Source organism: Stegostoma tigrinum, chromosome 32, assembly GCF_030684315.1.
Source record: "Stegostoma tigrinum isolate sSteTig4 chromosome 32, sSteTig4.hap1, whole genome shotgun sequence".
NCBI classification, from domain to species: domain Eukaryota; kingdom Metazoa; phylum Chordata; class Chondrichthyes; order Orectolobiformes; family Stegostomatidae; genus Stegostoma; species Stegostoma tigrinum.
Genome location: NC_081385.1, coordinates 5,280,836 through 5,303,350, shown reverse-complemented (window position 1 = coordinate 5,303,350; position 22,515 = coordinate 5,280,836). Strand labels below are relative to the sequence as shown.

The 22,515-nt window shown below is 47.5% G+C and overlaps 1 protein-coding gene across 2 annotated transcripts in view; it reads right to left on the bottom strand.

The window, feature by feature from the left end:
- Positions 1-22,515, bottom strand: part of phldb1b (pleckstrin homology-like domain, family B, member 1b) — a 368,925-nt gene that overhangs the window by 36,908 nt on the left and 309,502 nt on the right. Inside the window, exons 15-19 of one of the 2 annotated variants that reach the window (XM_048562077.2) lie at positions 18,573-18,698; positions 11,312-11,473; positions 7,397-7,558; positions 2,521-2,637; positions 523-625 (exon numbers count right to left, since the gene is read on the bottom strand). In XM_048562077.2, coding sequence (XP_048418034.1) covers positions 523-625; positions 2,521-2,637; positions 7,397-7,558; positions 11,312-11,473; positions 18,573-18,698 — 670 coding nt within the window. The remainder of the gene's footprint in view (positions 1-522; positions 626-2,520; positions 2,638-7,396; positions 7,559-11,311; positions 11,474-18,572; positions 18,699-22,515) is intronic. The other variant, XM_059639124.1, reaches the window with a different exon arrangement.

The following is a 22,515-nucleotide window of genomic DNA, read 5'->3' as shown; positions in this document are numbered from 1 at the left end:
GCAGTCAGCCCGCTCATTATTAAACAGTCATGAACTACAGATGAGGCCCGTCAGCCCATCGAGTCTCCACCATCCTATCTACTGCTCCTGCCCTTCATGGGCATGACCCTTCTGGCTCTGATGTGACAGTGGCTCCCTATGTGCCACAATTCCAGCCTCACACCAGGACAAACTGTTTCCATCGGCAGCACCAAAGGGCAGAGATTAAAGAGAATTGTCCAATGAGCTGGAGGGGGGAGAATGAACAGAAATTATTAACACAAGGAGAAGGTGTGATCTGGATTGTGCTGCCTGGAAAGTTTTTGACATGGATTCAAAACTAACTTCCAACTGGAGAAATAGTTGGAAATTAAGATTTGCAGGGCAGTGGGGGATAGAACAGGGCATGAACACTAATCAGGCAGCTCCTTCTCAACGATGGGCTGAATGGCCTTCTCCTGTACTGCAAGATTCTGGGACGTAACCCCCGAATGACTTTGATCCTGTCTGTTCCTCCTGGTGAGCTCACAGTCCAACACTCACCTTTCTGCTGCAGTGCCAACTGTCTCTTCACTTCGATGTCTTGCAAAGTAGCAGCCAGGTTTCGTGGCAAACTACTCGTGCCATTCTGTGCCACCACGGGGGTCTGAAAAACAAATAGAATGTGGATAAAGAATAGAGAATGCAGCTTGCTGCATCCGACATTGTCAGGCATTGAACATTAAACAGTGTAAGTTCTGTCACTGAGCTCGATATCAGGGGTATCTCTGCGCTGTTACAGTCATTATCATTCCCAGGTGTATTTGTAATATTGTCTTCATTTATGGCACTTTTTAAACTGTCACCTTGGCAATGCATTATCGCAGTGTCTCCAAATGCAAACAATTCAAAGTGGAGTGCAAATCCCTTTTTTTTCTGGCAGTGGTTTAGTGGGTAGGATGGATTCCAGTCCCATTCCACAAACTTCAGCTCAAGATCCAGATTGATCAAAGGGCAATGATGGCACAGAGCAGGCCATTCAGCCCACTGTGCCAACATTTATGGGCTAGTTCTATTACATCTAACAGTTCTATTACCCAGTTCCAATCACCTGCCTTTTCTCCATCCCACTTCCAACCAAATAACCATCCAGTGCCTTTCAAATGCTTTAATTTGATTTGTTGTGGTCCTGTGTATCTAAGTACAGTGAAAAGTTTTGTTTGTGAGCAGTACAGGCAGATCATAGGGTGCTAAGACAGAGTGAGGTATACAGGTTACACTGAGTGCATTCCATACCCTCATCAATCACCAAATGAAAATGTCTTCTTCCTCACATCAACCTTGTTTCATTTCATATCACATCAAATCATGTCCTCTTGTACTTGTGTCTTTTACAAGTGGGAACAGTCTCACTCTATCTACACTGTCCATCCTGCTCATGGCATTAATGATTGCACTCCCGGTGCCATACAGAGGGAGGGCTACACTGTCAAAAGTATATCTTTCAGATAAAACATTAAGCTGAGCTCAGTCTGAGACAGTAAGAACTGCTGTTGCTGGAGTCAGATACAACACAGTGTTGGAGCTGAAGGAACTCAGTGGGCCAGGCAGCATCAGCGGAGCAGGAAAGCTGATGTTTCGGGTCGGGACCCTTCTTCAGAAATAGGATTGAAGAGTCGTGATCCAAAATGTCAGCTTTCCTGCTCCTCTGATGCTGCCTGGCCTGCTGTGTTCCTCCAGCTCCACACTGTGTTATCACTGAGTTCAGTCTAACTAGATTAGATTAGATTAGATTCCCTACAGTGTGGAAACAGGCCCTTTGGCCCAACAAGTCCACGGATGGGTGGGTGAAAAGGACCAAGGGCTTTACTTTGAAGAAGAGGCGGAATTCTTCAGGTGCCACAGTTAATATTTACCCTTCAATCAGCATCTCTCAAACAAGACAATCTGGCTATTGAGGAGCACTGTCATCTGTTTAAAACACAGCAATGTGGCAGCATTTTTACACAGCAACACCCCACAAACAGCAAGAAAGTGATGTTGGTTTGAGAACACCAAGGTTGACCGGGGGAATTCCTCTTTAGGGGAACAGTGGTTAGCTCTGCTGCCTCACAGAGCCAGAGAGCTGGTTTCGATTCCACCCTCGGACGACTATCTATGTTGCCTTTGCACATTCTCCCTGTGTCTGCATGGGTTTCCTCCGGGTGCTCCAGTTTCCTCCCACAGTCCAAAGATGTGCAGGTTAGGTGAGTTAGCCATTCTAGGCTGCCCTGTGGCGTCCAGGGACGGGTGGGCTAGGTGCGTTAGCCATAGGAAATGCAGCGTTTCAGGGATAGGGCGGTGAGTGGGTCTGGATGGGATGTGTTAGAGGGCTGGTGCAGATTTGAAGGACTGAACATGTAGCGATTCTGTGATTCTTCAGCTGGATCACAGATCTGTTTTTTGATTCACTGTGCATTCAGCAGTGAGACACAAAGACAGGTATCTGTCCTGACCAGGGACTGAACCGTACAGCGTGAGGGAGAACCTCCACTCTCTCCACCATTTCTTGTTCCCGTTTACCTTTGATGTCAGGTTTCGGCCAAGAGTTGAAGCGGTGAACGGTGAGGAGGGGGAAGATCCCATCTTTGTCCGAGGCAGTGTGCCAGATCCGTCGTTCTCCATCTTGGATCGGTAGACCTGGGACAGGAACACATCAGAAAAGGCTCAGTTAGCTGATCGACCTTCGCAGTTTCTGCTGTGAACTGTCAACTGACTCCAGGAGTTTTCTCGTCTCCCTGACACCACGGAGATGGGGTCCATTAATCTCAGAAGGACCTAAGTCCAGTAAGAGGTCAGGTTATTGATTTAAATGACCCCTCTTGCCTGGCAAGTTTCTCACTCTTCTCTTCAAGTGTTGACTTGGTGTACAGGGACGGGCTACCCTCCATGCTTGAGCCAACAGGGTAGTCACTCCTCAGCTGTGAGACTTGTCCACTGTCTGGAGGTTACTCAGCAACAGAGAGGGAGGAAAGGTCACTGCTGAGTCTGGGCTCAAAATGTGACCACAAAGATCTGACAAAGGGACAACACTGAGGAGGCACCACTCTAGTTTGTGTTTACCTCCTGTTCCAGGCAGATATTCCAGTGTGTGTACAGGAAAAGATGGAATTATTCAGAGGAAGAAATTCCTCCTCCTTTCCCATCACTGGTTTGGTGACAGGGAAAGCCAATTGGCAGTTGCAACAAATCAGCAGCTTCTTCACCCTGAGGTAACAAATGTGTCCTGTTTACCTGGGGTAGTAGGAACTGCCAATGCTAGAGAATCTGGGATAACAAGGTGTGGAGCCGGAAGAACACAGCAGGCCAAGCAGCATCAGAGGAGCAGGAAAGCTGATGTTTGGGGCCTAGACCCTTCTTCAGAAATGGGGGAGGGGAAGGGATTCTGAAATAAGTAGGGAGAGAGGGGGAGGCAGATAGAAGATGGATGGAGGAGAAAATAGGTGGAGAGGAGACAGACAGGTCAAAGAGGTGCGGATGGAGCCAGTACAGGTGAGTGTAGGTGGGGAGGGGTAGGTCAGTCCAGGGAGGACGGACAGGTCAAGGGGGCGGGATAAGGTTAGCATGTCGGAGATGGGGGTGGAGCTTGAGGTGGGAAGAGGTGACAGGTGGAGGAAGGACAGGTCAGGGAGGCGGGAACAAGCTGGGCTGGTTTTGGTTTGTGGTTGGGGGAGGGGAGACTTTGAAGCTTGTGAAATCCACATTGATACCATTGGGCTGCAGGTTTCCCAAGCGGAATATGAGTTGCTGTTCCTGCAATCTATGGGTGGCATCGTTGTGGCATTGCAGGAGGCCCAGGATTGACATGTCAACTGAGGAATGGGAGGGGGAGTTGAAATGGTTCACGTATGGGAGGTGCAGTTGTTTGTCATGAACCAAGTGTAGGTGTTCTACAAAGCGGTCCCCCAGCCTCTGCATGGTTTCCCCGATGAGAGGAGTCCACAACAGGAACAGCAGATAATTATGCCACATTAGCAGATGTGCAGGTGAACAGCTGTTTGATGTGGTAAGTCTTCTTGGGGCCTGGAATGAGGGTGAGGGAGGAGTTATGGGGGCAAGTGTAGCACTGGATGCAGGGAAAAGTGCCGGGTGTGGGGGGCCTGGAGGAGAGTGTGGAGCGGACAAGGGAGTCGCGGACAGAGTGGTCCCTCTGGAAAGCAGATAAGGGTGGGGAGGGAAAAATGTCTTTGGTGGTGGGGTCAGATTGCAGATGGCGGAATTGTCGGAGGATGATGCGTTGGATCTGGAGCTTGGTGGGGTAGTACGTGAGGACGAGGGGGTTCTGTTTTGGTTGTTATTGCCGGGAGGGGGTGTGAGAAAAGTTGTGGGAAAAGCGAAAGACATGGTCAAGGGCATTTTCGAACACTGTGGAGGGCAAGTTGTAGTCCTTGAAAAATGAGGACATCTGGGATGTTTGGGAGTGGAATGCCTCATCCTGGGAGCAGATGCGGCGCAGGTGAAGGAATTGGAAATAGGGGATGGCCTTTTTGCAGGAGGGTGGGTGGGAGGAGGCGTATTCCAGGTAGCTGAGGGAGTCGGTGGGCTTGAAATGGATATCAGTTTCGAGGTGGATGCCTGAGATCTAGACAGAGAGGTCCAGGAAGGAGAGAGAGGTGTCAGAGATAGTCCAGGTGAACTTAAGGTTGGGGGTGGAAGGTGTTGGTGTAGTGGATGAACTGTTCGAGCTCCTCTTGGAAGCACGAGGCGACACCAATACAGTCGTCAATGTAACGGAGGAAGAGGTGGAGTTTAGGGACGGTGTAGTTACGGAGGAGGGATTGTTCCACGTAACCTACAAAGAGGCAGGCATAGCTTGGACCCACGCGGGTACCCATGGCCACCCCCTTTGTCTGTTGGAAGTGGGAGGAATTGAAAGAGAACATGTTGAGGGTGAGGACGAGTTTGGTTCAGCGGATGACGGTTTCAGTGGAGGGGGATCGGTCAGGCCTGTGGGACAGGAAGAAGCGGAGGGCTTTGAGGTCATCTGCATGCGGAATGCAGGTGTATAGGGACTGGACGTCCTTGGTAAAGATGAGGTGTTGGGGACCGGGGAATTGGAAGTTCTGGAGGAGGTGGAGGGTGCGGGTGGTGTCATGGACGTAGGTGGGGAGTTCCTGGACCAAGGGGGAGAAAATGGAGTCCAGATGGGTGGAGATAAGTTCGGTGGGGCAGGAGCAGGCGGAGACGATGGGTTGACCAGGGCAGGCAGGTTTATGGATTTTGGGAAAGAGATAGAAGCGGGCCATGCGGGGTTGGGGAACAATGATTATGGAGGCTGTGGGTGGGAGGTCACGTGAGGTGATGAGGTGGTGGATGGTTTGGGAGATGATGGTTTGGTGCTTGGGGGTGGGGTCATGATCTGGGGGAAGTAGGAGGAGGTGTCGGAGAGTTGGCGTTTGGCCTCAGCGATGTAGAGTTCAATGAGCCATACTACCACTGCGCCTCCCTTGTCTGTGGGTTTGATGGTGAGGTTGGGGTTGGAGCGGAGGGCTGCACATTCCATGGGGGGGAGGCTGGAGTGGGTGAGAGGGGTGGAGAGGTTGAGGCGGTTAATGTCTCAACGGCGGTTGGAGATGAAGAGGTCGGGGGAGAGTCGTAGGCCTTGGGGCGGTGTCCAGGAGGAGGGGGTGTTTTGGAGATGGGAGAAGGGGTCAGCAGAGGGAGGGTTAGGCTCACAATTGAAGAAGAAAGTGTGGAGGCGGAGGTGGCGGAAAAACTGTTCAACATCCAGGCGTGAGCGGCAGTGGAAGGGGACAAAGGTGAGCCCCTTGCTGAGGATTGACCGTTCATCCTCAGTGAGTGGGAGGTCTGGGGGGATGGTGAAGACCCAGCAGGGCTGGGTGCTGCTGTCTCCATGGACCCTGCTGTTGGCACAGCACCAATGGCATGATAGCAAGTACCAATAGCAAAACAACCCTTTGAGTCAAACCAAGTGAGGGGCTGCAGCTGACTTGAAGAATCTCCCTTATTGTACCCACTGAGGAAAAGCAAAATCCCATAGATCTAACAGTGACAACATTTTCCAGAGGTGGGTAAATTAAGATTATCTCGTGAGCCTTTGAGTGTAGATTTGGTTAAAAATTTGGGGTCAGACACAAAGCGCCAAAGGTCGAAACGATAAGCTGCAAACTAATAAACAGACAACCTTCACTTTCATAGATTTTGCGTCCTGGTTGAAGGAGGAATTAACTCATCTGGAAACAGGCAGCACAGAGGTCAATTTGGCTAATTGTCCCTGTGTTAACTCTTTGAAAGGACTCTCTGGTTAGGCCCACTGCCCTGCCTTCCTCTGCTCCCCTCAGCCCTACAAATGTTTTCCCTTCAGGTATTCATCCAGCTTCATTTTTTGGAAGTTATACCTAAAAATCGCTTGGTAAAACAGAACTAAAGTGTTGCAAAAAAGACACACAAAGTCCAAGTATTTCGACTTGTACCCAGTAGCCCAAGTTTAATCAGCTCACTAAGATTGGTAGCTCACCACCACCTTCTCAAGGACAACCAGGGATGGGCAAGAAATGCTGGTCCTGCATTCCATGAATGAATAAAAAAAAAGTTCTCAAGCATCTCGATGCCAACTACTGTTCAAATAACCAGCACCCTCTTTTCAAATTGATGTTCCCTTTCTAATCTCGCCTTCTTGTACATCAGTCCTGGGGAATGGAAGGCAAAAAGCTTCAACAATTGTGTCTCTTTGGAGCAATATTCAAATTATTATTGAATCTACGCATCTCCTATGCACTGATGATGTCTTCTCGACTAGAGACGAAACGTTTGCAATTCATTTGCCAAGCTCGGCGAACAAACCAACAGCCAACTATTATTGAATCAGCTGATGCCAGCCCTTCGGGCAGTGCATCCCATGATGCACCAAAAAATCCCATCTCACTCTAGGCCTGCTTGCCGATCATTGAAATTCTGAGTATTCCCATTGGTGGATACGGTTCTCCCCATGGAAACTCTACCAATCACAGAGCCACCCTCTCCCCACCATGGCTTTGACTGCCTTGTATTGAATCATCTCTTAGAAGCAGAACAATGCCATAATTCACCTATTTCATAAGGTAAGGAACGCAAGATAAATGCTCTTGTGCTTTCTTTCTTGCCCACACAAAAGCTTGAGGGGAATCTCAGGCATACGACCCCAAGAAGCTACGGGTACTGGGGGCTTACTTGAAATTTTAAAGACTGAGATCACTTTTTTTTAATGAAATAAGACAATCAAAGAATGTGTAAACGACAGATAAATGGATCACCTATGATCTAACAGAATTTCAGAACAAGCTGGAAGGGCCTGCTTCTGTTCTCATTGTTCGTTCCCCCACCCAACATAATTCGTTCTCTTCAAACAAAACCCTGCTCTGTAAGAGATTTAAACAGAAGAGTACAAAGAGGAATTTACCTGGGTGTATCTTCGTGAGGAATGAGCTTTAGCTGGAAGAGGAGGAGGAGAAGGAGAGGAAATTGGAGGTGGAGAAGGTGAGGCCTCAAAGTTAGCCATTATTTCTTGGTACCATCGCTCTAGCTCCAGAGTAGAGGTCAGCAGCCTGCTGGTAGGCTGCTGCTACGCATGATGGGGAAGGGAGAGAAGGAGGGAGTAAAGGCAAGACACACAGTGAAATAAGACATGAAGGAAGACAGCAAGGAGGGAGAAATTGGGAAAGATCGTGTGAGAGAGAAAAGAAACAGTCAATGGGAAAGGCAGGTAGACACAAGAACAGGGAGAGAGGAACCAAATAGAAGAAATTAATGAAGCAGATGGATATTTAATTAAAAGAAAAATAACAACAAATGAAAATGCCTTTAGAAAGATGTAAACGTTGTATTTCAAGATCATACTAAACCACAACAATGGTGTGAAATCAAAACATTGCTACCCAGAAACTCAAACCACATTGAACACTTTCATTGTGAACAGATGGTAGCTGAGGGTTGCCAGCTCCAGCTGGGTGCATTCCTGGAGATTGACACACATATCTCCTGCCTCAATATGCCCCAGCCCCACACAGTCACCACTGGTCCATCCTCAAGGTGCAACTGCCTTCTCTCATCCAATTAGAAAGAGAATCGTCTCAACGTATCCAACTGGATTCATTCTGATTTGTTAGGGAAACAGCCTTCCCTTTCTCACCTTAAAAACTATTAAGTGGAAATGATCAAGCAAGATGTATGGAAAAGGCCCTTCAGTTTCCCTTTCATACCCACATGATGTTTTACCTGGGATTCGCTGACAGCTGGATCTTGGAAATCAATTTTTAACTCCTGGCGACTGCAGGGAAATCATTAGAAATAGAGCAGGAAGAGGCCACACAGTCTATTGAATCTGCTCCTTCAGTCAGCAAGGTCTGATTTTTCTTTAAATTCTTAGCATCCAAATGCCAATCTTTAAGGGGTACATTGACCACAGCCTTTGGGATAGAGAATTCTGGAGGTCCACCACCCTCTGAGTGAGGAACTGGCTCCTCGCTTGTGTCCTAAATCGCTGACCGACTATCCTGGGAATCCCAGCGTGCTGGCCGACAGCAACGGAGTTTTGGACCCTAAATGCCTCGAGGATCCAAATCTGGGGCTGAAGATCAGGCAAGATTCTCTTGAGTGGCAGAGCAGATTGAAGATGGGCAGAATGGCCTTCTGCTGCTCCTGTTTCTTTTGAACTTGTGACCCTGTGTGCACCGAGATGCTGGACAGGGTGAACAGAGTCTGAGACTGTAGTTACAACCACTAAGACAGGGAGGAGAAAGGGGTATACCACACCTTCCATTCTCTCACCTAACAACAACTAGCCAGAAAGAAGCGGGGGAAAGAGTTTCACATCTTTAAGCTCACGGTTTTGGTAAAATAAAACGGCAGGATGACTGGATAGTATTTTCCAATTTTCATGTTGGTTTTGACTTCTTTACACCAGCTCTCTGAGCTCGCAGAAAACTGCATAAATAATATGATCCAACTGAGACAACAATCAAAAAATGCTTCTTTGTTAGTCAGATTGATGGAGATGTGTGATAGCAAAATACTGCAGCTGCTGCAAATCTGAAACATAAACAGGAAGTGCTGGAGAAACCCAGCAGGTCTGGCAGCATGCCTGGAGACAGAAACAGAGGCAACGCTTCAAGTCTTACATTAACTCAAAACTGTTTCTCTCTCCACAGATGCAGCCAGAACTGCTGAGTTCTTCCAGCACTTTCTGTTTTTGTTATGTAGATACATTATTCTGTAATGGTTCATAATTCCTGTTGTTCTTGCAATGCGAAATGAGAACATATTAAAATGGACCTCTTTTAAAAGATAATGGACAAACAGGCCTGTCAATCAATTTGGATTAAATCATCCATCCAATGTGAAGGTTTCCCACACTGAATGTAACTCAAATTCCATCAGAAATGACTTTTCAGGGAGAGGAAACGTAACAGGAAGCATGTTTTGGGGAGTGGGTCTATCATTGAAAGTTGATATTTCTGATGTCTATCCAGTGGCAGTCTGTGCCACCGGTACAGCCTACCAGAATGGGTGTATTTTCTGTCCTCACTAACTGTCTGTGTGGAGTTTGCACATTCTCCCCGTGTCTGCGTGGGTTTCCTACGGGTGCTCTGATTTCCTCCCACAGTCCAAAGATGTGCAGGCTAGGTGGAGTGGCCATGTTAAATTGCCAGTAGTGTTCAGGGGTGTGTGGGTTGTGGGGGGATGGGTCTGGGTGGGATGCTGCAAGGGGTGGTGTGGACTTGTTGGGCCAAAGGGCCTGTTTCTACACTGTAGGGAATCTAAATCATTGACATATTTCTACTGACCGAGGGGGCATAATAGAAATGTGTCTGTACGTACCCAACTATTCATGAAGTCACAGGCTAAGGACCATAAACTAAAACCTAGCTCCTCACACAGATCTCATTCCCTGACCGCCCTCACTCCTTGACTGCCCTCATCCCCTGACCGCCCTCACCCCCTGACCGCCCTCACCCCCTGACCGCCCTCACCCCCTGACCACCCTCACTCCCTGACCACCCTCACTCCCTGACCATCCTCACTTCCTGACTGCCCTCACTCCCTGACTGTCCTCGCTCCCAATCGTCCTCACTGTCCGACCACCCTCACTCCTCATTGCTCTTGCTCTCTGACCACCTTTGCTCACTAATTGCCCTCACTCTCTGACCACCCTTGATCTCTAACTGCCCTTGCTCACTAATTTCCCTCACTCTCTGACCACCTTTGCTCTCTAATTACTCTCACTCTCTGACGACACTTGCTCTCTAATTACTCTCACTCTCTGACCACCCTTGCTCACTAATTGCCCTCACTGTCTGACCACCGTTGATCTCTAACTGCCCTTGCTCACGAATTGCCCTCACTGTCTGACCACCGTTGATCTCTAACTGCCCTTGCTCACTAATTGCCCTCACTGTCTGACCACCCTCACTTTCTAATTGCTCTCACTTTCTGAAGGCTCTCACTATCTGACTGTCGCCACTACAAGATGCTCCATTGCATGAAGACCAATACATAAAGCCAGTTGCCATTAACTTTAAACAGAATTGCCAGGGAGAGCTTGATTTGCACAGAGAGAATGATACCAGAACTATCAAGATAGATTGAAAAGGAAAGAAAAACAGAAATTGCTGGAGAAGCAGGTCTGGCACCTTCCGTGAAGAGAAACAGAGTTAACTTTTCAGGTTCAGCAACTCTTCTTCAGAACTGTCACGTCACTGGAACCAAAACGCTAACTCTGCTTTCTCTACACAGATGGTGCCAGACTTGCTGAGTTTCTCCAGCAATTTTTGTTTTTGTTTCAGATTTCCAGCATCTGCAGCTCTTTATTTTACATAAGGTTGAAATGGGTTACTTTTCACTAGAGGAGACTGTGGGCTGACTTTTAAGATTATGGTCTATAAAATTCTGAAATAATTTGAAGGATGAACTTAGAGAGGGTTTTTCCGCTGTCTGGGTAGACCAAACCTCAGAGCCATTAACAATAGATAGTCACTAGCAAATCCAGCTGGAGATTCAGGAGAAATGTTTGTATCCAGACAGTGATGAGAATGTGGAAGTCACTCCCGCAGAGAGAAGCTGGAGCAAATAACAGAGATGTATTTAATGGGAAGGTGGATAAGCACAAGAGGGGGAAAGGAACAGAAGGAGGTGGTGACGAGTTGAGACGAAGTAAGGAGTGGGAAGAGACTCAAATGGTGTTTAAACACAGGCTCAGACCAGCTATCTAAGATGGGTCCTTCACACTCAAGGAGTAAATGAGGACAAATTTAACCAGACTTGGAGACAGACTACATAAAAAAAGCAGAGAACATTAGCACTGAGTGCTCATACTAACCTCAGCTGCAAACAATGTAGAGGCAGAAGGTGGCAAAGACAGAGAGCCCTCAGTGCACAGAGTCAGAGGAGAGGTTGCTGGATTAGTGTGGAATGGAATTAGAACAGAGCTCCCAGCTGAAGTACCGTACAATTCCTTAAGCTGATCTATGGTAATGTACTCCTGGGGAAAGCAGCAAAGGAAGTAGAAAGTGTCGGGCAACAAAGAAACAGTAGGTTAATCAAATCACAGAATTATTCTGGTTCAGAGGCAGTTATGTGAAACAGATTTGCATATTTAAAGGTAAATGCAAGTGGAAAAAAGGTTTCTTTTTGTTTTGAAGAAGTTCTCCAGTGTGTTGCAAGCCCCAACATTTTAACTATTTCCAGTTAGAAGATTAGCTGTCATTTTAAGAAGGAACAGGAACAATTACACCTCAAGTATTTCCATAATGCAAAGCAGATGCAGACAACAGCAAAACAACACAAATATTTTCACATGCTTTAAGTTATCCTTGGCTGATGTTCATGGTTAGCACACTGATGCAGGCTGGGGGCTCACCACGTTGAGTTTCACAAGCCAGGAAGGAATTATGGAAATTGTTAAAGTCAGGTGGAAGTGTCACTGATGGGAAGCTGGGCATTTCAGGTCAGTCTGGGAAATAATGGAACAGGCTCAATCACTTACACGGGGTTGACTATTGGAGGATTAACTTGAAATGGTGACCGTGCTTTGGAGAGCACCAGAGAGAAGATTAGCAGTCACAGAATATTGCGGCAAGGCACCAATGAAAAATAGAGGGGGCATAATCTTAAAATTATAGCTGACCATTCAGGGATAGTGTGAGAAAGAACTTGTTTAGATGAAGGGAATTTGTCTGGGCTGGAGAGTTTTAGTTATGAAGGGAGATTGGATAGACTGGGGTTGTATTCCTTGGAACAGAGCAGTCTGAGGGGACACGACTGAGATGTACAAAACTGAGAGGGGCATAGACAGGGTAGACAGGAATAAGCCTATCCCCTTTGATGGAGGAATCAATAATGAGGGGGGCATGGATTTCAGTGAATGGGCAGGAGGTTAAGAGGGCACACGAGGAATCTGCAACTCCCTGCCTGTGAGGGTGGTAGAGGCAGAAATCCTCATCACGTTGAAGTAGTATTTCAATGTGCATTTGCAATACCAATGTATACAATGTTAGGACCAAGTGCTGGAAACTGGGATTAGAATAGTGAGGTAGTTAATTCTGATCTGCACAGACTCAATGGGCTGAAGGGCCTTTCCCATACTGTGGATCTCTATGATTCTATGACTCCATAAAACAAGTACTTCCTTTCCAAAAAGCTGACTAGGCTGAACTTCAATTGCAAAACTAAGATGGGTGGAATTTTTGTTAGGTAAAGAGGTCAATGATCTAGGTGTGTTAAAATACAGATCAGGCACAATGTAAGTAAATGGTCAACAGGTTGAATGGCCTGTTCTTCTGCTGACATTGGAAAGAACCCATTCCAGTTTTTCCTCCCTCCTCAAAGTGAGAAATCAGTAAATCTTGTATGACTCAGAGAGTAGTAAGGGAATGGAACTCTTTGCCTGCAATGGTTGTAGATTCGCCAACTTTAGGTATATTTAGGTCGTTACTGGATGTGCACATGGACGTACATGGAATAGTGTAGGTTAGATGGGCTTGAGATCGGTATGACAGGTCGGCACAACATCGAGGGCCGAAGGGCCTGTACTGTGCTGTAATGTTCTATGTTCTATATATTTGTGTCAAATAGTTAGCAAATGGCAAAAATATCTGGAGCTATTAAAAAACATAAAACTGCCTGGTATTCAGGTCTGAAAGTAGAAGAGGAGCAACCCGTCAAGAATGGTTTGGATTGGTTCACAGAAAATGGCGTATTTACTTAATGGAAAAAGGAAAATATAACCATGGAAGAAGGTTTTTGGGCACATTAGATAGTAACAAAGATTTTTGTTCTGTAGTTTAGACTATGGGTTTGTTTCTGAAATGGTGTCTAGTCAATTGAATTCAAAAATGCAGGAAAGCTACAACAAGCATAGGACATGTTGGAGAAACTCAGCAGGTCTGGCAGCATCTATGGAGAAAAAAAAGAGACCACCCACACCTTCTCAAGAACAACAGAAATTGCTAGACTAGCCAGCAATGCCCACTTCTCATGAAAGATGAAAAATGCAGCTCAGAACCTGAAGAAGTGTTTTACTGGACTCAAAATGCTAACTCTGTTCCCTGATGTTGCTCGATCTGTTGATTTTCTGCAGCATCTTAAGGAATTGCTTAGTCAATGTCGCTTTTCATTTGTTTCTTACAGTGGAAGTTTTAAAACTTGAACTGTTGATGTGCAATTACTTTAAGTTGGGCACCGCAAATTAATATTTCTTTTTTAGAGTTAATCAGTTTCTATGGGGATCTTAACATTCCGATAAGACCATCCCTCGAGTGGATTTTAATTGCTCAATAGGGATGAGCCATTCCAACTTGTTTTAAAGACCAAAACAATTCTACCTTGGCACACATATCTGAGTAGTTCATTGCAGACAATAACTGAGAGCAGTTTTGGGGAGAGTTGCAAACATATATTTCCAAATAAAAAAGGGCCAGAACACAAAAGGACAAAGGATGGTCCTCACAATTCAAGAAACAAAAATTGGCTGATTGGGTAGATTGTTGAAAATTCAGCTTTGGCAGAATGTGAAGTGATGGCTGGGATGTGAGGAGAAACTTGCTTTTTGATGTAGCAAGTGGTGAAATTCTGGAATGTGCTACCTGAGAAAGTGGAAGAGGCAGATTTAACTGAGGCGTTCGCAGAGGAACAGGATTGTCATCTGAGATAACAAGGTGTGGAGCTGGAAGAACACAGCAGGCCAGGCAGCATCAGAGAAGCAGGGAGGCTGATGTTTTGGGTCTGGGCTTTTCTTCAGAAATGGGGAGGGGAAGGGGGCTCCGAAATAAATAGATAGAGGGGAGACAATGATAGGTGGTGGATAGTGGAGCAGGTAGGTGGACAGAAGATGGACAGGTCAAGGAGGCTGGGATGGAGCCAGTGAAGGTGAGTGTAGGTACGGAGTTGGGATGGGGGTTGGTCAGTGAGGGGGGGGGGGGGGGGCAGGTGGGAGGGAAGATGGAGAGGTCAAGGAGGTGGGGAGGAGGCTGGTAGGTAGGAAGTGGGGGTGGGGGATGGTCAGCGAGGTGGGAAGAGCGAATAGGTGAGAGAAAAGTCGGACAGGTCTAGGAGGCGGGGACAAGCTAGGCTGGTCTTGGGATGTGGTTGGGGGTGGGGAGATTTTGAAGCTTGTTATGTCCACATTGATGCCATTGGGCTGCAGGGTTTCCAAGCGGAATATAAGGTGCTGTCCCTGCAATCTTTGGGTGGCATCATTGTGGCACTGGAGGAGGCCCAGGATGGACGTGTCGTCCAAGGAGTAGGAGGGGGAGTTGAAGTGGTTCATGACTGGGAGGTGTTGTCGTTTGTCATGAACCGAGCATAGCTGTTCCACAAAGTGGTCTCCAAGTCTCTGAGAGGGTTAGCAGAGTCAAGGAATTGGTGGGAGCAATAGCAATGGGTGAATTGCTCATTCAGAGAGCTAGCACAGACAGGATGTGCTGAATGATCTCCTTCAGGGCTGTAGCAATTCTGCAGTTCAGTGGGTTCTACTCCACTCTCTATATTCCTGCACAAGTCCATGAAGGTAAAGTATCGCACGTTGAGGTACAATGTTCAATAAACTGTGGTCATGCTCATGCAACACTGTATTGAGATAATTTAAGAGCCACCCACAGCCTGAAATGCAACGTTCAAAGTTCCACAAAATCCTGCTCGATATGAGCACAGAACAACTGATCTCCCTAAAACCAAACTAAGCACTTGTTTTGAGTGCGAATGTTTGAAATGCAGCTCTCCCGATGAGGTGAACCAAAACAGCTCAGAGTTGTTTGACAACAGGTGTGGCTCACTGGTCTCTGGCTTTTTGTTAAGAACTGGGCTTTTACATATGCTCCTGAGCTTTGGGCACGCTGGGAAGATCAGAGGACTACCTCTGATGGCATGGTGGCTCAGTGGTTAGCAGTGAAGCCTCACAGTGCCACGGACCCAGGTTCGATTCCAGCCTCGGGCAACTGTCTGCGTGGAGTTTGCACATTCTCCCCGTGTCTGCCTAGGTTTCCTCCGGGTGCTCCGGTTTCCTCCCACAGTCCAAAGAAGTGCAGGCTAGGTGGATTGGCCATGCTAAATTGCCTGTAGTGTTCAGGGGTGTGTAGGTTATAGGGGGATGGGTTCGGGTAGGAAGCAGGCCATTCGCTCATCAAGTCCACCCTGACCTTCCAAACGGCATTCCACCCAAACCCACGCCCCACATTTCCCATGGACAGTCCACCAAGCCTGAGAATGTTTGGACTGTGGGTGGAAACCAGAGCACCCAGTGGAAACCCACAGAGAAACAGGTAGAACACACAAACTCCACACAGTTGTCTGAGTCTGGAATCGAACCCAGAGCACTGAAGCTGTGAGGCAGCAGTGCTAACCACTGAGCCACCATGGTGTCCAGGAAAGGGAGTTCACCAACATCTTATTGCCTTTAGAGAGAGCACTGCAGGGTGTGGAGTGTTCCAGCTCTGCTTCCAACTCCATCCTGATTTACCCCTCCATCCCTCTCTCTCCCTCACTTTCGGTGGTCCTGAACTGGCATTGCGCGTAATTTGGATAATTAGAAATCCAGGTGATTTTAGTGGTGGTAGTTAATAGATGAAAAGGACCATGGATGATTTTGTAATGAAAAAAAGTGGTTGAGTTGAGTGTGATAAAACTTCCAGATGTAAAAGGAATAAAAATTTGCAGGAGTCTTTCCTGCTTGTAGGTTATTATCTACAACAGTACAATTTTTCTCGATTCATGTGTAATAATTATGCGTGAACGGCCGATTGTTTTCTGGAGAATTCTCTTCTTTCACAGATCCCAGTGCATTACCATTTATTTATTCATCTATGCGTTTTTTTTTAAATTCCCTCAGTCTTAATTGACATACATTTACGATGTTGTACGTATGAAGGTAGTGGCAGCAGATCATAAACCGTCCATTAGTAAACTATTAAATTGCATTTTCCTGCAGACATCAGAAAGCAGGCCAAAGGCAGGAGCTGTGACAATGTCACTGTTCGAATGCACAACGTAAACAAAGAGACAAGAAAACATTCCAACAATGACAATTTCATGATCGCCAGGCATCCAACAACAAGTACAACATAGGTTCTTCAGGCTGTTGTGATAGTGGTAATGTCCCTACCTCTGGGGCCTGGGTTAAAGCCCCATCTGCACTGAAGGTAATAACATCTCTGAAACTATAAAATGAGCGGGGATCTTGCTGTCCAATGGTATTGTCCCTACCTCCGAGCCAGATGGCCAAGGATCAAGTTCCATCTGCTCCAGATGTGAGTAATAACATTCCTGGACAAACTGATCATAAATCACGACACTTACAACAGGATAACAAAGTGTGGAGCTGGATGAACACAGCAGGCCAAGCGGCATCTTAGAAAAAAGTTTTTCTGATGAAGGGTCCAGGCCCGAAATGTCAGCTTTTGTGCTCCTAAGATGCTGCTTGGCCTGCTGTGTTCATCCAGCTCCACACTTTGTTATCCTGTTTTAAGTGTCGTTATTTATGATCAGTCTGTCCAGGGATGTTATTACTCACATCTGGAGCAGATGGAACTTGATCCTTGGCCGTCTGGCTTGGAGGTAGGGACAGTACCATTGGACAGCAAGATCCCCGCTCATTTTATAGTTTCAGAGATGTTATTACCTTCAGTGCAGATGGGGCTTTAACCCAGGCCTCCAGGCACTTTGTTATCTCGGATTCTCCAGCATCTGCAGTTCCCATTATCTCTGATCACTTAAAACAGGAATCTACTCACTCAATGTAAGTCAGGAATGGAATTTAGTGACCTCTAGTCTGAAAGGCTAATACTGCTCAGGGAACATCATTACCCCCTAATAATACATGGAAAATATCATAGTCCTGTAATACTAACTCTGGGAATATCATTATCCTGTTATACTGCACTCTATTATTATCCACTAATACTGTGCTGGGAATCTGCTAATGGTGCTCTGGGAATACCATTATCCTCTAATACGGCACTGGGAATATCATTATTTGCTAATACTGCTCTGGGAATATCATTTTCCTTTGATACTACACTGGGAATATCATTATTAGCTAATACTGCACTGGGAATATCATCCATTAATACTGCACTGGGAATACTATTATCTGCTAATACTGTTCTGAGATTATCATTATCTACCAATACTCTCTGGAAATACCATTATCCTGTAATACTGCTCTGGGAATAGCATCATATGCTAATTCTGCACTGGGAATGTCATTATCCACTAATACTGCACTTGTCCACTTGGAATATCATTATCCTGTAATACTGCACTGGGGACATCATTATCGTGTAATTCTGGTCTGGGAATATTATTACGTTTTAATACTGCACTGGGAATATCATCTACTAATACTGTGCTGGGAATATTATTATCCTCTAATACTTCTCTGGGAATATCATTATCCTCTAATGCTGCTCTGGGAATGTCATTATCCTCTAATACTGCACTGGGCATATCATTATCTGCTAATACTGCTCTGGCGATATCCTTATCTGCTATTTCTTCCCTGGGAATGTCATTATCTTGCAGTACTGCACAGGAATATCTCTATCCTGTAATATTGCTGTAGGATTATCCTTATCCTGCATTACTGCACTGGGATCATCACATCCTACAATACTGCACCGGAAATACCATTATCAGGTAATACTGCACTGGGAGTATCATTATCTGCTAATACAGCTCAGGGAGTATTGTTATCCTGCAACACTGATCTGGGAATATCATTATCCTCTAATACTGATCTGGGAATATTGTTATCTCCTGGCACCAGACTGGGTGAGTGTCGCCCACGTAATATTCCGGAAAGGATTCATTAATTACTGCAGTGGGCAGTGAGGAGTTAATGTACCAATGCTCCGATCCATTACATTCATGCACGAACTGTCCTCTCTGTATTGTCCAATTGTAATTTCTGCCTTTGGGTTATGAATCTCACAAAGGGGTGCCCATAGTGTGACAGACGTCATAGATTAACCAGGAGGCGCATGGGGAATTTGAAAAATGTTTAACAGGAGAGGTGAAAACAAGACATGAGGCATGCAGCCAACATGCAGCACAAACAGTGAGGACAGACTGTGCTGGCAAGCATGTACCTCGTTAGGTGGCAGAGGTACAGGAAGCGGCAGGGAACGCACAGCAGAAGCACAGACAGCAGCATCAGGCCTTGTGCTGTAAATGTCACTGTAGAGCTTAAACACATCAGCCAGCTTCATATAGTCCTAAAGTGAGAGAGAGAGCAATGTAATGCAAAGAGACAGAGGAAACAAGATTAAAGCATTGGAGTAAAGCCAGGGCATATTACTTTGTAACAAATAATACAATTGACAGGGAAGAAATCTCAATCACATTTAGCTCAGGGAGATGAATAAACATGTCAATTGTTCATTATTGCAGCTCTCGATTCCATTAGAAAACAATTAAAACACTGTCCATTTAAGAAGTATTCTGCTGAGGGGAAATATATTTGCTTGCCTTTTCCCATCTTGTAGACAAACACAGGGGATTAGTGTACGGGAGATAACTCCAACCGGTGATGGTTTCATGGTCACCGGTAATCCAACAACAAGTGGACCATTCCACTTACATAGCACCTTTATCATAGTCAAACATTCCAAAGTATCCCACAGGATTCTGATCAGATTAAATGTGATGCTGAGCTACAGAGGGAGATTTTAGGGCAGATGGACCTGGTTACTGACTTTAAGGAACACCTTTAAAAAAAAGATGAGGAGTGAGAAAAGAGAGTGCAAGGTTGGGAGACAGGGAGCATCAGGGACGGCGAGTGAGGGGAGAACGTAGAGGACATTGAGAGAATGAGGGAGGCTCAGAGAGAGTGAGGGGAGTGATGGAGAGAGCAAAGGAGAGGCAGAGAGTGCGAACAGGACAGGGAGAAAGGGGAGATGGAAACGGCGAGGGGTAGGCTCAGAGAGTGAGAAGCAGACCAAGGAGAAGATGGAAGGAGTGAGGCGTAGACGGAGAGAGAGAGGGGAGATGGAGAGAGTGAAGGGGGAACAGAGACTGCGAGGGGAAGACGGAGAGAATGAGGGGGAGAGCAAGCGGGGAGAGGAGACAAGAGGGAGATGGGGGCAGGGGAAGAGAGAGAGAGAAATCAGGATGTTAATGGGGATATTCCAGCGCATGAGCTTAAAGTAGTTAAAGGCATCAACATCACAGTGGAGTGATTATAATCAGGGATGCTCAAGAGGCCAGAATTAGATCAGCACAGAGATCACAGAAGGTTGTGGGAGTAGAGGAGAATAGCAGGGTAGTGAGGGAAGGAATTTGACAACTAGGATAGGAATTTTAAAATCGTATCAGTGATAATGGGAACTGCAGATGCTGGAGAATCCAAGATAATAAAATGTGAGGCTGGATGAACACAGCAGGCCCAGCAGCATCTCAGGAGCACAAAAGCTGACGTTTCGGGCCTAGACCCTTCATCAGAGAGGGGGATGGGGTGAGGGTTCTGGAATAAATAGGGAGAGAGGGGGAGGCGGACCGAAGGTGGAGAGAAAAGAAGATAGGTGGAGAGGAGAGTATAGGTGGGGAGGTAGGGAGGGGATAGGTCAGTCCAGGGAAGACGGACAGGTCAAGGAGGTGGGATGAGGTTAGTAGGTAGATGGGGGTGCGGCTTGGGGTGGGAGGAAGGGATGGGTGAGAGGAAGAACAGGTTAGGGAAGCAGAGACAGGTTGGACTGGTTTTGGGATGCAGTGGGTGGAGGGGAAGAGCTGGGCTCTTTGTGTGGTGCAGTGGGGGGAGGGGACAAACTGGGCTGGTTTTGGGATGTCGTGGGGGAAGGGGAGATTTTGAAGCTGGTGAAGTCCACGTTGATACCATTGGGCTGCAGGGTTCCCAAGTGGAATATGAGTTGCTGTTCCTGCAACCTTCGGGTGGCATCATTGTGGCACTGCAGGAGGCCCATGATGGGCATGTCATCTAAAGAATGGGAGGGGGAGTGGAAATGGTTTGCGACTGGGAGGTGCAGTTGTTTATCGCGAACTGAGCGGAGGTGTTCTGCAAAGCGGTCCCCAAGCCTCCGCTTGGTTTCCCCAATGTAGAGGAAGCCACACCGGGTACAATGGATGCAGTATACTACATTGGCAGATGTGCAGGTGAACCTCTGCTTAATATGGAAAGTCATCTTGGGGCCTGGGATAGGGTTGAGGGAGGAGGTGTAGGGGCAAGTGTAGCATTTCCAGCGGTTGCAGGGGAAGGTGCCAGGTGTGGTGGGGTTGGAGGGCAGTGTGGAGCGAACAAGGGAGTCATGGAGAGAGCGGTCTCTCCGGAAAGCAGACAAGGGTGGGGATGGAAAAATGTCTTGGGTGGTGGGGTCGGGTTGTAGATGGCGGAAGTGTCAGAGGATGATGCGTTGTATCTGGAGGTTGGTGGGGTGGTGTGTGAGAACGAGGGGGATCCTATTTGGGCGGTTGTCGCGGGGGCGGGGTGTGAGGGATGTGTTGCGGGAAATGCGGGAGACGCAGTCAAGGGCATTCTCGACCACTGTGGGGGGAAAGTTGCGATCCTTGAAGAACTTGGACATCTGGGATGTGCGGGAGTGGAATGCCTCATCGTGGGAGCAGATGTGGCGGAGGCGGAGGAATTGGGAATAGGGGATGGAATTTTTGCAGGAGTGTAGGTGGGAGGAGGTGTATTCTAGGTAGCTGTGGGAGTCGGTGGGCTTGAAATGGACATCAGTTATTCTAGGTAGCTGTGGTCCAGGAACTCCCTACCTACTTCCGTGACACCACCCACACCCTCCACCTCCTCCAGGACTTCCAGTTTCCTGGCCCCCAACACCTCATTTTCACCACGGACGTCCAATCCCTATCCACCTGTATTCCGCATGCAGATGGCCTCAAAGCCCTCCGCTTCTTCCTATCCCGCAGGCTCGACCAGTCCCCCTCCACCGACACCCTTATCCGCCTAGCCGAACTCGTCCTCACCCTCAACAACTTCTCTTTCGATTCCTCCCACTTCCAACAGACTAAGGGGGTGGCCATGGGCACCCGCATGGGCCCCAGCTATGCCTGCCTCTTTGTAGGTTACGTGGAACAGTCCCTCTTCCGCACCTACACATGCCCCAAACCCCACCTCTTCCTCCATTACATTGATGACTGTATAAGCGCCGCCTCTTGCTCCCCAGAGGAGCTCGAACAGTTCATCCACTTCACCAACACCTTCCATCCCAACATTCAGTTCACCTGGACCATCTCCAGCACATCCCTCACCTTCCTGGACCTCTCAGTCTCCATCTCAGGCAACCAGCTTGTAACTGATGTCCATTTCAAGCCCACCGACTCCCATAGCTACTTAGAGTACACCTCCTCCCACCCACCCTCCTGCAAAAATTCCATCCCCTATTCCCAATTCCTCCGCCTCTGCCGCATTTGCTCCCACAATGAGGCATTCCACTCCCGCACATCCCAGATGTCCAAGTTCGTCAAGGACCGCAACTTTCCCCCCACAGTGGTTGAGAACGCCCTTGACCGCGTCTCCTGCATTTCCCACAACACATCCCTCACACCCCGCCCCCGCCACAACCGCCCAAATAGGATCCCCCTCGTTCTCATACACCACCCCACCAACCTCCGGATACAACGCATCATCCTCCGACACTTCCGCCATCTACAATCCGACCCCACCACCCAAGACACTTTTCCATCCCCACCCTTGTCTGCATTCCGGAGAGACCACTCTCTCCGTGACTCCCTTGTTCGCTCCACACTGCCCTCCAACCCCACCACACCCGGCACCTTCCCCTGCAACTGCAGGAAATGCTACACTTGCCCCCACACCTCCTCCCTCACCCCATCCCAGGCCCCAAGATGACTTTCCATATTAAGCAGAGGTTCACCTGCACATCTGCCAATGTGGTATACTGCATCCAATGTACCCGGTGTGGCTTCCTCTACATTGGGGAAACCAAGCGGAGGCTTGGGGACCGCTTTGCAGAACACCTCCGCTCGGTTCGCGATAAACAACTGCACCTCCCAGTCGCAAACCATTTCCACTCCCCCTCCCATTCTTTGGATGAC